General features: G+C 42.5%; 1 protein-coding gene across 2 annotated transcripts in view; it reads right to left on the reverse strand.

Moving 5' to 3' along the window:
- Positions 1–17,766, reverse strand: part of LOC139368566 (prickle-like protein 2) — a 67,735-nt gene that overhangs the window by 6,985 nt on the left and 42,984 nt on the right. For both annotated transcript variants that reach the window (XM_071107592.1, XM_071107591.1), the window contains 3 exons: positions 8,018–8,201; positions 7,715–7,828; positions 1,420–1,557 (listed from right to left, as the gene is read on the reverse strand). In XM_071107592.1, coding sequence (XP_070963693.1) covers positions 1,420–1,557; positions 7,715–7,828; positions 8,018–8,201 — 436 coding nt within the window. The remainder of the gene's footprint in view (positions 1–1,419; positions 1,558–7,714; positions 7,829–8,017; positions 8,202–17,766) is intronic.

Consider the following 17,766-nt stretch of genomic DNA (forward strand, 5'->3'; position numbering starts at 1 on the left):
CGCAAGTATAAACACCATGGGACCACTCAGCCGTCATACCACTCAGGAAGGAGACGCGTTCTGTCTCCTAGAGATGAACGTACTTTGGTGCGAAAAGTGCAAATCAATCCCAGAACAACAGCAAAGGACCTTGTGAAGATGCTGGTGGAAACAGGTACAAAGTATCTATATCCACAGTAAAACGAGTCCTATATCGACATAACCTGAGATTCCGCTCAGCAAGGAAGAAGCCACTGCTCCAAAACTGCCATAAAAGGCCAGACTACGGTTTGCAACTGCACATGGGGACAAAGATCGTACTTTTTGGAGAAATGTCCTCTGGTCTGATGAAACAAAAATATTACTGTTCGGCCATAATGACCATTTATTATGTTTGGAGGAAAAAGGAGGCTTGCAAGCCGAAGAACACCATCCCAACCGTGAAGCACAGGGGTGGCAGCATAATGTTGTAGGGGTGTTTTGCTGCAGGAGGGACTGGTGCACTTCACAAAATAGATGGCAACATGAGGTAGGAAAATTATGTAGATATATTGAAGCAACATCTCAAGACATCAGTCAGGAAGTTAAAGCTTGGTCACAAATTGGTCTTCCAAATGGATAATGACCCCAAGCATACTTCCAAAGTTGTGGCAAAATGGCTTAAGGACAACAAAGTCAAGGGATTGGAGTGGCCATCACAAAGCCCTGACTTCCATCCCATAGAAAATGTGTGGGCAGAACTGAAAAAGCGTGTGCGAGCCACTGGGAATGTGATTAAAGAAATAAAAGCTGAAATAAAAATCACCCTACTATTATCCTGACATTCACATTCTTAAAATAAAGTTGTGATCCTAACTGACCTAAAACAGGGAATATTTACTAGGATTAAATGTCAGGAATTGTGAAAAACTGAGTTTAAATGTATTTGGCTAAGGTGTATGTAAACTTCCCACTTCAACTGTATGTGCCTGGCTTGGTGTGTATTTCAGTATCTGGTATTTAAAATGCTTATTTTTCTGTGTATTTGAGCCTTTTCAAAAGTGCTCAAAATAAGTATCTTTATTTGAGTATTTGAATGGTTATTTGTAAAAACTAAATAGTGTATCAAATTGTATTTGAGAGCATTTTAAAATACTTATTTCAAATACTATTTTTAAATACCTGGGAGTGTAATTGAGTATTTTAAAATACTTTCCAAATTTATTTCCAAATACAAGTAGTTTAATATTTTTATGTATTTTCCAATAAAATGTGAATACTTACTTAAAATGTGAAAATAATTTAGATATTTGAACCCAGGTCTGATACATTCACCAAAAATCAGAGAATTCCCTAATTCCTCCTGTCTCCATCTCCCTGGTCCCTCACTCTCACTGTATCCATCCCACCCTAGTCTCCTTCCTGATCTCACCCTTCCCCCCCTCCCTCAGCAGTATCTACCTGTTGGCAGATGGCTCCGGTCATGGTGACAGGGAACAGTCTGACTATGCCTCTGCCCAGGTTCTCTCTTTTCCTCTGTTGACTGAACATACGCAGCTCCTTCTTCTCCTCCTCATCCAGATGGTTACAGTATTGAGGCTGGAAACACAAAACACATACAGAAGTTATAATGCTGACTCAAGCAGAACAAACTAGTGAGGAACAAAACAAAAACACCAGTACCAGTCAAAAGTTTGGACACCTACTCATTCAAGTTTTTTTTCTTTTTTACTATTTTCTACACTGTAGAATCAGTGAAGACATCAAAACTATGAAACAACACATATGGAATCATGTAGTAACCAAAAAAAGAATAATTAAACAAATCAAAATATATTTTATATTTGAGATTCTTCAAAGTAGCCACCCTTTGCAAAGTAGCCACAGCTTTGCACATTCTTAGCATTCTCTCAACCAGCTTCAGGAGGAATGCTTTTCCAACAGTCTTGAAGGAGTTCCCACATATGCTGAGCACTTGTTGGCTGCTTTTCCTTCGCTCTGCGCTACAACTCATCCCAAACCATCTTAATTGGGTTGAGGTCAGGTGATTGTGGAGGCCATGTCATCTGATGCAGCACTCCATCACTCTCCTCCTTGGCGAAATAGCCCTTACACAGCCTGGAGGTGTGTTGGCTCATTGTCCTGTTGAAAAAAAATGATAGTCCCACTAAGTGCAAATTAAATGGGATGGCATATCGCTGCAGAATGCTTTGGTAGCCATGCTGGTTAAGTGTGCCTTGAATTGTAAATAAATTACTGAGAGTGTCACCAGCAAAGCACCCCTACACCGTCACACCTCCTCCTCCATGCTTCACGGTGGGAACCACACATGCAAAGATAATCCGTTCACCTACTCTGCGTCTCACAAAGACACGGCGGTTGGAACCAAAAATCTCAAATTTGGACTCATCAGACCAAAGGGCAGATTTCCACCGGTCTAATGTACATTGCTCGTGTTTCTTGGCCCAAGAAAGTCTCCCCTTTTTATTTTTTATTTAACCTTTATTTAACTTGGCAAGTCAGTTAAGAACAAATTGTTATTTACAATGACGGCCTACCAAAAGGCAAAAGGCCTCCTGCGGTTGACGGGGACCTGGGATTAAAAATAAATACAATATAAACATAGGACAAAAACACGTGTCACAACAAGAGAGACAACAACACTACATAAAGAGAGACCTATAAGACAACAACATAGCAAGGCAGAAACACATGACAACACAGCATGGTAGCAACATAACAACAACATGGTAGCAGCACAAAACATGGTACAAACATTATTGGGCACAGACAACAGCACAAAGGGCAATAAGGTAGAGACAACAACACCACACAGGGCAGCCACAACTGTCAGTAAGAGTGTACATGATTGAGTCTTTGAATGAAGAGATTGAGATAAAACTGTCCAGTTTGAGTGTTTGCTGCAGCTCGTTCCAGTCGCTAGCTGCAGCAAACTGAAAAGATGAGTGACCCAGGGATGTGTGTGCTTTGGGGACCTTTAACAGAATGTGACTGGCAGAACGGGTGTTGTATGTGGAGGATGAGGGCTGCGGTAGATATCTCAGATAGGAGAGAGAGAGGCCTAATAGGATTTTATAAATAAGCATCAACCAGTGGGTCTTGTGACGGGCATACAGAGACGACCAGTTTACAGAGGAGTATAGAGTGCAGTGATGTGTCCTATAAGGAGCATTGGTGGCAAATCTGATGGCCGAATGGTAAAGAACATCTAGCCGCTCGAGAGCACCCTTACCTACCGATCTAAAAACTATGTCTCCGTAATCTAGCATGGGTAGGATGGTCATCTGAATCAGGGTTAGTTTGGCTGCTGGGGTGAAAGAGGAGTGACTACAAGAAGAAACCAAGTTTAGATTTAACTTTAGCCTGCAGCTTTGATATGTGCTGAGAAAAGGATAGTGTACAGTCTAGCCATACTCCCAAGTACCTGTATGAGTTGACTACCTCAAGCTCTAAACCCTCAGGAGGTATTAATCACACCTGTAGGGAGAGGGGCATTCTTCTTACCAAACCACATGACCTTTGTTTTGGAGGTGTTCAGAACAAGGTTAAGGGCAGAGAAAGCTTTTTGGACACTAAAAAAGCTTTGTTGTAGAGCATTTAACACAAACTCCTGGGAGGGGCCAGCTGAGTAGAAGACTGTATAATCTGCATATACATGGATGAGAGAGCTTCCTACTGCCTGAGCTATGTTGTTGATGTAAATTGAGAAGAGCATGGGGCCTAGGATTGAGCCTTGGGATACTCAGGCAGAGGCAGCAGATTTTCTGACTTTATACACTGCACTCTTTGAGGTAGTTAGCAAACCAGGCCAAATACTGGAATGGTCTACCATATCAAAAGCTTTAGCCAAGTCAATAAAAATAGCAACACAATATTGCTTAGAATTAAGGGCAATGGAGACATCATGGAGGACCTTTAAGGTTGCAGTGATACATCCATAACCTGAACGGAAACCAGATTGCATACCAGAGAGAATACTATAAACATCAAGAAAGCCAGTCAGTTGATTATTGACATGTTTTTCCAACACTTTTGATAAACAGGGCAAAATAGAAATAGGCCTATAACAGTTAGGATCAGCTTGATCTCCCCCATTAAATAAAGGACAAACTGTGGCTGCCTTCCAAGCAATGGGAACCTCCCCAGAAAGGAGAGACAGGTTAAAAAGGTTGGAGATAAGCTTGGCAATTATAGCGGCAGCAACCTTAAAGAAGAAAGGGCCTAAACCATCTGACTCAGATGTTTTTTGGGGGTCAAGTTTAAGGAGCTCCTTTAGCACCTTGGACTCAGTGACTGCCACATCATCAACCATATCATCAACATTAAGGGACAAGGGCAGCTGTGAGGAGGAGGGTTTATTCTCCAGGTCTTTAACGGTTTTCCAGAACATCTTGGGGTTAGACCCACAGAGAGAGTACTGCTCCTTAAAGTAACTGATTTTCCTTCCGGATAGCCTGAGTGCACTTATTTCTCATTTGCCTGAACGATAGCCAGTCAGCCTGAGTATGCGTGTGCCGAGCCTCGCGCCAAATGTAATTCTTGAGGTGGGGTAACTCTGCAAGATCACGGTCGAACCTGGGGCTGAACCTGTTTTTAATTCTCATTTTCTTTAAAAGAAGATCCAAGCGTCTTTGACATAGAGGATCAAGCATATTCTATACTATTTTACAGAGGCCAGTTCATGAAGGAAGGCTTGTTCATTAAAGTTTTTTAGCAAGCGTCTATGACAAATCAGGACAGGTCGTTTCACTGAGCAGCCATTATGAACACAGGCTGTAAAACAGTGATCACTAAGGTCATTACAGAAAACACCAGACTGATATCCATCATGATTATTTGTGAGGATAACGTCAAGGAGAGTTGCCTTTTCTTGATGTTTGGAGTCACGCCTTGTGGGATTGGTAATAATCTGAGAAAAATGTAGGGATTCCCATTGCTTTAGGACTTGGTCAGGTGGTTTAAGCATGTCCCAGTTTAGGTCTCCTGGCAGGACAAATTCAGACTCAGTGTAAGGGACCAGGAGAGAACTTAGGGCAGGTAGGGTACAGGCCAGTGCTGATGGAGGACGATAGCACTGGACGTGATCCTTGGTAAATATTGCCACTCTCCCACCTTTGGAAGATCTGTCTTGCCGAAAAAGGTTATAACCAGAAAGGTTAACATCAGTATTCAAAACGCTCTTCCTTCACCACGTCTCAGTAATGACCAACACACCTGGATTGGCGCTGTGAACCCACACTTTTAATTGATCAGAGCACAAGTCAGAATTCAGAGCAGATATCAGAGCACAAGTCCGAATTGGGGCTAGCAACAGTAGATGGGCCAGGTTGAACATGCATATCTGCAGATATCATCAGTAATACAATCAAGGCACGGCATAAGACAGGGAGAGCTCTGCATTGCTGATTTATGACATCTGAATGTTTTAAATGTCCTTGAGTAGTGGTTTCTTTGCAGCAATTCAACCATGAAGGCCTGATTCACAAGATCTCCTCTGAACAGTTGATGTTGAAATGTGTCTGTTACTTGAACTCCGTGAAGCATTTATTTGGGCTGCAATTTCTGAGGCTGGTAACTCTAATGAACGTGTCCTCTGCAGCAGAGGTAACTCTGGGTCTTCCTTTCCTGTGGCGGTCCTCATGAGAGCCAGTTTCATCATAGCGCTTTATGGTTTCTGTGACTGTACTTGAAGAAACTTTCAAAGTTCTTGAAAGTTTCCGGATGATGGACTGTTGTTTATCTTTGCTTATTTGAGCTGTTCTTGCCATAATATGGACAAAATAGCGCTATCTTCTGTATACCACCCCTACCTTGTCACAACACAACTGATTGGCTCAAACGCATTAAGGAAAGAAAGTCCACAAATGAACTTTTAAGACACACCTGTTAATTGAAATGCATTGCAGGTGACTACCTCATGAAGCTGGTTGAAATAATACCAAGAGTGAGCAAAGCTGTCATCAAGGGTGGTGTCATGATGTTGGCCTGGGGGGGTAGGTTTATGACAGTCATAAATACCTCTTCCCCCCCTTTTTCCTCTCTCTCTACCCTACTGATGTTTCATTTGCAAACCCCTTGGTTAACATAGAGTTTCTGGGAACATCAGAAGGTGGGGGGAAATTAACTATATTCTGGTAATCCGACCAATTGAACATATGCGGTGGTACTTAATGAATATGATGTCAGTTCGGTTGTCATCTGAGACATTCTCATCAATGATAAGATGACAAACTCTTCAGTGGAAAATCTACACATCAGAGTTATCGGATTCACATGGAATTGTTGTTCAATTTAAATGTTTGAATATGAAATTATTCGTGATGGGATGAAATGTGATTTTGGCTTCTAAAATGTGAGATTTGGTTTTTCATAAGGTTAGGGCTCTGCTCAATCAGTGGCCCGTCCCTGTGAAGAGTCATGGGTTATAAAACTTTTCAGACACACCCTTCTCGCTCCACTATATAAAGCCTTGACGACAATATAACCTCATGTTCCGAGGATGTGAGGACGACGGTCCGATGTCAGAATGGTTCAGATAATAACTACAGAACAAAGCCAACATCAGCGTGAGCATTGGTTGTGAATAGTATAAACTTTTAACTCTTATTCACTACAGAAGTGATACCTCCTAGCCTTTGAGTTAGCAACTGCAAACGAGGGTTAGGAAGGAACAGACAGAGTATCCCGTCTATCACACAACAACGTTACTACAACGTATCCAATTAACCACCAGAGACATTCTTCAAAGGACAAAGGACTCGGTTTGGCAACACGGCCTTCCATCTACCACCAACCTACTGAAGCGCAGCTCAGAGTAAATATTTATTGCATTTTCCTTTTCCAAATGGGCGGTAATTTAGAATGCATAAGATACTGCATTTATGATAGCACAGCTTTTTCCTTTGATACTCAGTCTTCCCGCTCTTTCACTCAAACCCAGACCCTTTTCTTTTGTGTAACAAGCTGTCATATCTGTTCCGTCCGCTAGGGACGTTTTCCTTTATGACGTAATTTGTAAGTTATGATTAATTATGTGTAATTCTGTGTGATTGGTTAGGTATTTAGTAAATACATAATAAAACCCAATTTTGCATTGCTGATTCAACTTGTTAGCCAGGGTTCGTGAAGATAACCAAGAATTTACAACTTTCAGATGAGACTGAATTAAGGTGACGATTAATATTGACTGCTATTGATGTAAAATATTACTAGGTCTTCAAGAGTTTATTCGGAGGGTAACAGCTCTATAAATATTATTTTGTGGTGCCCCGACTCTCTAGTTAATTAAATTTACATGATTAGCTCATTCAGGTGATATTAATTACGAAGAAATGATTTTATAGAATAGCATGTCATATCACTTAATCCGGCATAGCCAAGGACACGACAGTGGCTACTTTGAAGAAATGTTTAACACTTTTTTGGTTACTACATGATTCCATGTGCTATTTCATAGTTTTGATGTCTTCACTACTATTCTACAATGTAGAAAATAGTCAAAAATAATGAAATATATATTTTTAAAAAACTGGAATGAGTAGGTGTGTCCAAACTTGTGACTGTTACATTACAGACCAGAGGCTAGGGAAACCAAAATCTCCCACAGACGTGCAGTACAGTAAAGAATAGTTATAATGCTGAGCAGACAAGCATCACAGAAAACAATCATATTACAGCCCAGGAGCTTTAGGACAACCAAAACCCCACGCAGAGTTACAGTATTAGCGACTGTTACCTCACTGTCGTGAGCTGGTAGCTGGTGGAGGAGCTGTTTTATGCGGTACCGCTCTCCTGAGCTGTTAGCATAGGGCACTCTGTCCTCCGGGATACAACTGAAATACTGATACACCTGCATTAAAAACAAGCATGTTCAGACACACACTTCTTTGACAGGGGCTGCGAGGCCATTTTTTTTAATACCCTGTGTGTATGCAAATAAGAATGAGTGTTGAAGTTTAAACGTACAGGTAACTGTCAAAATAAAAGGAAACACATGAGTAAATGAGCGATGCCAAGTATATTGAAAGCTGGTTCTGACCTGTTCGGGCTTGAGTCCAGGCGGGACCCAGGCGTACTCCTCGGAGGCGCAGCCCGAGTCGTCGTCGGAGATGGAGTGTCTCTGGAAGTCTGAGACCAGCTTCACCATCATCCTCTCCAGCTGGCCCGGCACCGCCCGCACTGCATGCTCCTCACGCACACACTTACAGTGCACACAGATCTTCCTGTGGATGGAAAGAGAGGACAACAGGTCCAATACATGCAACACCCACCAAAACTAAGATTTTTTTTTAACACATCCTATTATCTAATCATAAAAACATGCCATTGTTTGCCAACATTTGCCAACCGCTCCAATAGACTTATACACATGCCCACACATCCATACTGTCTGTAGTCAAGTATTCCATGGCATGAACATACTTTGCGTTGGATACATGATGTAATTAGCAAGCCCACAAACATTCTTGAGCGTGACTCAATATGACTCCCCGCACCACAGTCACGCATTACTAAGACAACAAGCAGGTGTTCATCCAAGGAGAGGCCCATCACAAACTCAGACACACAGACCCAGTCAAATACTCACTGCGCAGAAGCTAAAACGAGCATGTAGTCTAACTGCAAACTGACATGCACACCTGCATTCAGTGTAACAGTGACACCGTCGGATACACACATAACTGGATGAGGTAGCTGACCATTCTCTGATTACCTGATGAAAGAGACCGACCCCTGCCCGTTAAGGGGTCATATTTAACACCTTGTCACCTATGGTAAACATACTGGTAAGTCTCATCTCTTCTTGAATCAGACCCTGCATATCAAAAGGAAACTCATGACTTTCATGAAGCATCACGATGATGCGTTTTACAATATCTTGAAAAGCGGACTGCTGACATGCAAAACATTTTGGGACTGTATCAGAGGACTAACACAAATATCGGTTTTGAGTGGATTTTTCCTTTAAGATTCCCACCCTTGCTCTATCACTTCACTGAGCTAGCAGGAAATGAGGTCACTGATGTAAGCCTGGGCCTGGCCGTCCTACAGTGGTTAATACAGATGTAGGATCTTAATGATCCTGCAGCAACAGGAAATGTTTTTTGTAAGGTAAACTAAAAAGGTAAAGGTAAAGTCTGAAATTTCTAAGTGAAATATTACACATTTCAGAAACCTTTTTAAACCTCAAATACACCACAAGTTTTAAATGACCAGAAAGTTTATCCTGCAACAGGTTGATTAAATTAAGATCCTACATCTATAGCAGGAGGAGGAGGACACCCGCTCTGGGATGTCATATCTTTCCTCAGAATCAATCTGTAATTGGGCCCGTCTGTATGTGGGATTGATCATGGGAGAAAGGTTTTGTACAGTACGTGCTAATGTATGTGCAAGCATTACATGTGTGTGGATGCATCAGTGTGTTGGCTGCTGCATATACAGTATCTCTGGCTCTTGTGTGATTGCATAACAAGCCCTCAGCTGGTATTTGTGGCTCAAGGCCTGTTCCTCAGGCACAGATGGAGGACAAAGCCGCTTTGCTTAGACACACACACACACACACACCCCCAGCCCCCCCACCCCTTAACCCAGCCATAACCAAAACACCAGCTCTAAACACACCCACTCTCTCTCCGACTAGAGGCCAATCCTTTCATGTGGATAAACATCATTCACCATCAGTCAGTCCCCCATCCTTCCTACTATTACCTTCCCATTAAAATATCAAACTGTTGGGCTTTCCTGTCCAATCTTTATTCTGCTGCTATTCAGTCTGCTGATACGATGATATCTATGCCTTTGCTGTACATTTACTTTGGTTCCTTAATGGATTGCTTTCATCACTGGCTGCCGTAGCTCCTTATAAGGCCAGGGTGTAGTGCAGCAGGTCCAGTATAAATCATGGTAAACATAGCAGGTCACCTCAGGGTAAGCCATTCTGGCAAGACACACTAGCCACAATCTGGCCCCAGCTGTTTGTCCTCAGAGCCTGTGTACACTGTACATGCGTGTATGTAAGAGGCACAGTGAGACACCATATGTGTACGTGTATGTGTGTGTGTAGTACAGATGACTTCCAGCATGCAGGCAGCAGGAAAACCACTACAGATGTACCAGGAAATGTTATCCAGCCACCCACTCAAAATGACAGGCGGGTTTATCAGTAAAATAATCAGCAAAGAGTTGTTCAGAGTATATTTGCCAAGTCCAACATTAAACCTAATTACATCAGCCAGAGCTAGAGAGCAGTTTCTAAACCAATTTATTTTAAACGATGTGGACTGTGTGCAAATGGGCTTGAGTGTTATTAACCTAGTTGTATCTTCTTGCCAGCCTGGAAAGACATATAGCTGGCCATTAAGAGTATATTTAGCTATGCTCAGATGGAATGCCAGGGCGGCACACACAGCCTACACAGCCACAACCAGCTACTGCCACCAAGAGGGCCTCAGAAATTACCAGCATCGTTACCGTGGTTACAGAGCATGAGCAGATGCTGATTTGATCTGTTTAGCTTGTAATCCGTGTTACGCCTCTGCGTCAGCGCACTGTGGCTGTAACAGTTGTTGTTGAGACATCTTACTTTGTGTTGATGTGTAAACAGTGAGACTGGTAGTGGATAATCCCATACATGATTGACTGATGGGCAGTAGGATACAAGTAAAGCAGTGTAGGCTGCTTTTCTATTGTGCTCATGAGGCCTTTCACAAACTAGTACTTTACATTTAGATAAACAATACAGTTTATACACTTCTTATATCCTCTACAAAAACAGTGTGTGAAGAATCCATGTCAGGGATGTGCATCTTTCAAGACGATTCGATACATGGGCTCCGATACTTGATTAAAAAATAAAAGATATATATATATATTTATTGTCGACAGCTAGTCTTACTGGAGTCGTGCACGTAACGAAAAATACATCACAGACAAAAGACCTTACAATTGACATGAATGTATACACATCAACATATCGTGTGCATCTATCAGTTACACACAGATGTCAGCACATACAGTACACACAAGTAGGTCACATGGGGAGAGGTCGTTGTGCCACCACATGTTGCTTTATTTGTTTTCTGAAACCAGGTTTGCTGTTCACTTGCTCTATATGAGAAGGGAGTTCCATGCAATCATGGCTCTGTAGAATACTGCATGTTTCCTTGAATTTGTTCTGGACCTGGGGACTATGAAAAGACCCCTGGTGCCATGTCTGGTGTGGTAAGTGTGTGTGTCAGTGCTGTGTGTAAATTGACTATGCAAACCATTTGGGCTTTCCAGCACATTAATGTTTCTTATAAAAACAAGAAGTGATGTAATCAGTCTTTCCTCAACTCTTAGCCAAGAGTGACTGGCATGCATAGTATTAATATTAGCCCTCTGATTACAATTAAGAGTAAGACTTGCCGCCAGACTGGGCCAGCTGCAGCTTAACTAGGTCTTTCTGTGCAGCGCCATATAACTGGGGGGGGGGGGGTTGAAACGAGTCGGTGAGTTTGATTGGAGAACGAGTCAATGCGATTAGATGCACTAAGATTTTTTACATTCAAAATCTGCTGCTGATGGATCTCATGAGCTGGGCCTGGATGATGTATGTGTGCCATTCAGAAGGTGAATGGGAAAGACTAAAGATCTAACCAGAATGGCCCACCACCCAAATGACATCCAGCCAACTTGACAACTATGGGAGTCAACATGGGCCAGCATCTCTGTGGAACGCTTTCAACACCTTGTCGAGTCCATGCCCCGATGAATAGGGGCTGTTCTGAGGTGTTCCTAATGTTTTGTACACTGATTGTTTAAAGCAAAACAAAAAAAATAAAATCTATTGTAAGCCCTGTTCAGCAGGTAGCCTATAGCCAGATGAGAGTTGTGTCTCCGATAGCTCACTTTTATTCTGGAAAAACACGATATTCAACAGGGCATAGATAAGTGTTGCTTCCGACCCTCTCATCGCCCCAATCTGGTCTTGAACCAGGGACCCTCTGAACACATCGACAACAGTCACCCTTGAAGCATCGTTACGTATCGCTCCACAAAAGTCGTAGCCCTTGCAGAGCAAAGGGAACAACTACTTCAAGGTCTCAGAGCAAGTGACATCACCGATTGAAACGCTACTAGCGCACTGCTAACTAGCTAGCCATTTCACACCGGTTACACTAGAAAATTACATAGGTTGTTAGTCAACTAATAAATTACTTGTTACCATTACACATGTTGCAAATATATATATATATATATTTTAGAATGTTGTCAAATAAACCTGGGTCAATGGAAACATGCCTAGTGAATGTCATCACAGTTACTTAGTTCATCACTGTTACAAAATATGTTATTTTCAGAAGGTAGAAAGAAAGTAATATGAGCAACAACAAAACACATTTCATTTGTGATGTATAACATTTTAATAGATTTTCTGACTGATGCATGCTACATTTGGATTAGTTTGGGGTCTGTGGACCGATGCATTCGTATCTTAAACATTTGAATCAGGGACCGATGCGTATCGGTGAATTATTACATCCCTTCAAAACACTATCCATTAGCTTGTGGTACTCTTATCTAGCCTTATTCATTATGTTCAGTGGATAACTTCTGTGACATTATAAAGTAAAACAGTGTGAACTAGGCCACCATGGAGCCTCAGTAACTTCCATTAGTATGCACAGCAGGGACAAATAATCCTGACATATAGTAATCATGAATAACATTTTCCCTGCTGGCCCTCTTGTGGGAGAGCGGACAGACCTCTCTGTCTGCTCATTTTCACTTTTAGAATGCCACAATCCTAATTACATTAACCCTCCTGTTTATAAATCTGCTAGCAGTGTTAACAGACTCAATCTAAATTCCAAACCCTCTACCTCTGGAGAATAGGGGCCCATGTGTTCCCACTATCCACTTCCCACTGTGAGCTAACACATAAACACAAGAATTTCACTTGTATGTTCTATGAGCGAGTAGCCTTCCAATTAGTGGCTACATTCAACAAAACAAATGAGTAAAGGAAGAAATAAAGCCACTTTAACTTTTGTCAATAATGTCACAAAGAAATCCAAGCCATTTGTGAATGAATCATTCTTAGTTCTGACATGTCAAATCAAGATGAGCATAATTGATTTTTAAAAAAAATCACCTCTGGTGGGTTATCAAGTACTTCTGTTTTGACCAATTAAAAAGGATGACATTCAGAGCAGCTCTTGGATTGGCTACAGGCCTCAAAGAAGTACAACATCACAACAGCTCATCTAACCTCACTTTCAATCACTCCACGATGACCTGTCAGTCAAATGATCCCACCAAAAAGGCCATTTGCCCTTAGATCTGTGTTAATTTGCCTCGCCTGTCAATCTCTCTTTTATCCCTCAGTACATCTCTGGTATTGTCCCTTTTCTGGTCTCTGTCACTCACCAACCAATACTAGCATCACTCTCAGTTCAAACATCTGTAAAGGGTGCCATCAATCCAAACATAATGAACCGTTAGAATATTTAGCTACAAAATCTTCCATAAAAATCACAACTTCATCGTCCACTCTGAACTAAGTCAAATGGTCAGACTTTTTAGATATGTACATCTTAATCTAGCCACCCAGTCCCATCAGTTTGGCCACTCAATTGTCAAATAGATTAAATGGGTAGTGTAATGTACCAAACAGTGTGTACAGTACAGTGATAAATAATCCTATTGGCATGAATGCGTGTGTGCTCTTGGTGTGATTAGCTGTGATTGAAACTGAGTAGCTACAGTACAGCTTCTCTCTCTTACTGTGTCATGATGGTACTCTGAGTCCAGATTAGACAGATCCATCAAGAAACAGATGGACACTGTCCCAGAACGCTCGCTCTGTGGCCACCAATTAGTGCCAGAGTAATCGCCATGCCACCCGCCTGCCTGCCGGCCCTCCCCAATTAGTTGGTTTTGAGCACTCTGTATGTCAGTGACACCAACTGGGACCTGTGGGGTCACAAGTAACTTAATTCCTCCTCTGGTGGATACAGACATCTGCCTCTGAGGCCTCAGCCCTGTCTGGGAGAGAGTGCTGAAGATGGATCACTGCCCTGACAGTGGGGTTAAACAGCAGCGCTCTTTGGTCACTTGCCTGTTTGTCCTCCATGGGGGTAATGGGGTCAGGTGTTACTGTGAATGGGTTATTAAAAGGGGAGGTTATTTGTCTTGGGCTCTGGAGTCTTTAAGATGTTAAGCAGTGACCCCAATACATCTCAATCATGTATTTATTCTGCCCTCTTAACTGTGGTTCTGACAACTCTGACTTAAAACGATTAAACACCTCTCATTCTTCTGATACCAGACTGGAACATTAAACAAAACAAAAAAATCCATGTCACCAACCAAGTAAACTCTCCATTTGGCCCAATGTCTTTCATACGTTCAATAATTTCACCATAACGAAACTGACTATAACAGACAGTTTAACAACTTTGAGTAACAGATTAACATACAGTATATATATTTTAACATTTTATTTAACCTTTATTTAACCAGGTAGGCTAGTTGAGAACAAGTTCTCATTTGCAACAGCGACCTAGCCAAGATAAAGCATAGCAATTCGACACATACAACACAGAGTTACACATGGAGTAAACATGTGCTCTGACAGCTGGTTCTTAAAGCTAGTGAGGGAGATATGAGTCTCCAGCTTCAGTGATTTTTGCAGTTCGTTCCAGTCATTGGCAGCAGAGAACTGGAAGGAAAGGCGACCAAACGAGGAATTGGCTTTGGGGGTGACCAGTGAGATATACCTGCTGGAGTGCATGCTACGAGTGGGGGCTGCTAGGATGACCAGTGAGCTAAGGCAGGGCTTTACCTAGCAGAGATTTGTAGATAACCTGTAGCCAGGGGGTTTGGCGACGAGTATGAAGCGAGGGCCAACCAACGAGAGCGTACAGGTCGCAGTGGTGGGTAGTGTATGGGGCGTTGGTGATAAAACGGATGGCACTGTGATAGACTGCATCCAATTTGTTGAGTAGAGTGTTTTACGAGGGTATGTTTGGAAGCATGAGTGAAGGATGCTTTGTTGCGATATAGGAAGCTGATTCTAGATTTAATTTTGGATTGGAGATGCTTAATGTGAGTCTGGAAGGAGAGTTTACAGTCTTACCAGACACCCAGGTATTTGTAGTTGTCCACGTATTCTAAGTCAGAGCTGTCCAGAGTAGTGATGCTGGATGGGCGGGCAGGTGTGGGCAGTGATCGATTGAATAGCAAGCATTTAGTTTTACTTGCATTTAAGAGCAGTTGGATGCCACAGAAGGAGAGTTGTATGGCATTGAAGCTTGTCTGGATGTTAGTTAACACAGTTTCCAAAGAGGGGCCAGAAGTATACAGAATGGTGTCGTCTGCATAGAGGTGGATCAGAGAATCACCAGCAGCAAGAACGACATCATTGATGTATACAGAGAAGAGAGTCGGACCGAGAATTGAACCCTGTGGCACCCCCATAGAGACTGCCAGAGGTCGGGACAACAGGCCCTCCGATTTGACACACTGAACTCTATCAGAGAAGTAGTTGGTAAACCAGGCGAGGCAATCATTTGAGAAACCAAGGCTGTTGAGTCTGCCAATAAGAATGTGGTGATTGACAGAGTCGAAAGCCTTGGCCAGGTCGATGAATTCGGCTGCACAGTAATGTCTCTTATCGATGGCGGTTATGATATCGTTTAGGACCTTGAGCGTGGCTGAGGTGCACCCATGACCAGCTCTGAATCCAGATTACATAGCGGAGAAGGTACGGTGGGATTCAAAATTGTCAGTAATCTGTTTGTTAACTTGGCTTTCGAAGACCTTAGAAAGACAGGGTAGGATAGATATAGGTCTGTAGCAGTTTGGATCTAGAGTGTCACCCCCTTTGAAGAGGAGGATGATCGCGGCAGCTTCCCAATCTTTGGGACTCACAGACGATACGAAAGAGAGGTTGAACAGGCTAGTAATAGGGGTTGCAACAATTTCGGCAGATAATTTTAGAAAGAGAGGGTCCAGATTGTCTAGCCTGGCTGATTTGTAGGGTTCCAGATTTTGCAGCTCTTTCAGAACATCAGCTATCTGGATTTGGGTGAAGGAGAAATGGTGGGGGCTTGGGCGGGTTGCTGTGGAGGGTGCCAGGCAGTTGACCGGGGTAGGGGTAGCCAGGTGGAAAGCATGGCCAGCCGTAGAGAAATGCTTATTGAAACTCTCAATTATAGTGGATTTATCGGTGCTAAACAGTGTTTCCTAGCCTCAGAGCAGTAGGCAGCTGGGAGGAGGTGCTCTTATTCTCCATGAACTTTACAGTATTCCTGAACTTTGAGTTTGTATTACAGGATGCACATTTCTGTTTGAAAAAGCTAGCCTTAGCTTTCCTAACTGCCTGTGTATATTTGTTTCTAACTTCCCTGAAAAGTTGCATATCACGTGAGCTATTCGATGCTAATGTAGAACGCCACAGGATGTGCTGGTCAAGGGCAGACAGGTCTGGAGTGAACCAAGGACTATATCTATTCCTAGTTCTACATCTTTTGAATGGGGCATGCTTATTTAAGATGGTGAGGAAGGCACTTTTAAAGAATAACCAGGCATCCTCTACTGACGGGATGAGGTCAATGTCATTCCAGGATACCCCGGTCAGGTCGATTAGAAATGCCTGCTCGCAGAAGTGTTTTAGGGAGCGTTTGACAGTGATGGGGGGTGGTCGTTTGATCGCAGACCCATTACGGATGCAGACAATGAGGCAGTGATCGCTGAGATCTTGATTGAAAACAGCAGAGGTGTATTTGGAGGGCGAGTTAGTTAACACGGGTGCCCGTGTTTACGGATTTGGGGTTGTACCTGGTAGGTTCATAGATGATTTGGGTGAGATTGAGGGCATCAAGGTTAGATTGTAGGATGGCCGGAGTGTTAAGCATGTCCCAGTTTAGGTGACCTAGTAGTATAAGCTCAGAAGATAGATGGGGGGCAATCAATTCACATATGGTGTCGAGGGCAAAGCTGGGGCAGAGGGTGGTCTATAGCAAACGGCAACAGTGAGAGGCTTGTTTCTGGAAAGGTGAATTTTTAGAAGTAGAAGCACAAATTGTTTGGGTACACCCCTGGTTAACACATTAATGGTATGATGACAGTGGCATATCAAGTTCATCTGTGTTTTTAGCATGACAGTATAAAAAGTACAGTAGAGTCACCATGTGCTTTAGATTAAGGTTGGTTTGTCTTCAAAGCCTGTTGACTTGACCTTCCTTCGATCTGACACATTATTCGTTCAATCTGACAGCTGGGGTTTCTCTCTGTCAAATCTACCATGAAATGTGAGTGTAGTCCCCATTCACTAAAACAACTAAGGGAGCACTTAAGAAAATAGTCAGAATTGCAATCTGTGTTAACCTCGAGCGATTTTGAAGTCATCACTGCATTCTCTATCAGAAAGTGGGCTGGCCCTCATTAGTGTTGTGTAGGTCGAAACATTGCATTCTGTTTGTTTATAAAGCTCTTACGCAAAAATTCCCCCATTACCTAACATCGGTCCTAACCTATATGAAGTACGAGATACCATTCCCGCTCACAGGGTTGGCTAACTCTTGAAATTCCTTCTGTCACTACCGATTTAGAACAGCTTTTAGTTTCTTCGTACCATACTTATGGAACAATCTTCAGAATACCCTACAGTTGGATGACTTGGTGCCTTTCGGCAGTTCAGATTGATGGCGGAGGATCTCTTCAGAGGAATGGGTTTGTTTTTTTAGAATAGTGTTTTTGTATTTTTTTGTGTTTCCTATGCTCCCGCCTGGATTGAAG

Source organism: Oncorhynchus clarkii, chromosome 16, assembly GCF_045791955.1.
Source record: "Oncorhynchus clarkii lewisi isolate Uvic-CL-2024 chromosome 16, UVic_Ocla_1.0, whole genome shotgun sequence".
Taxonomy (NCBI): Eukaryota; Metazoa; Chordata; class Actinopteri; order Salmoniformes; family Salmonidae; genus Oncorhynchus; species Oncorhynchus clarkii.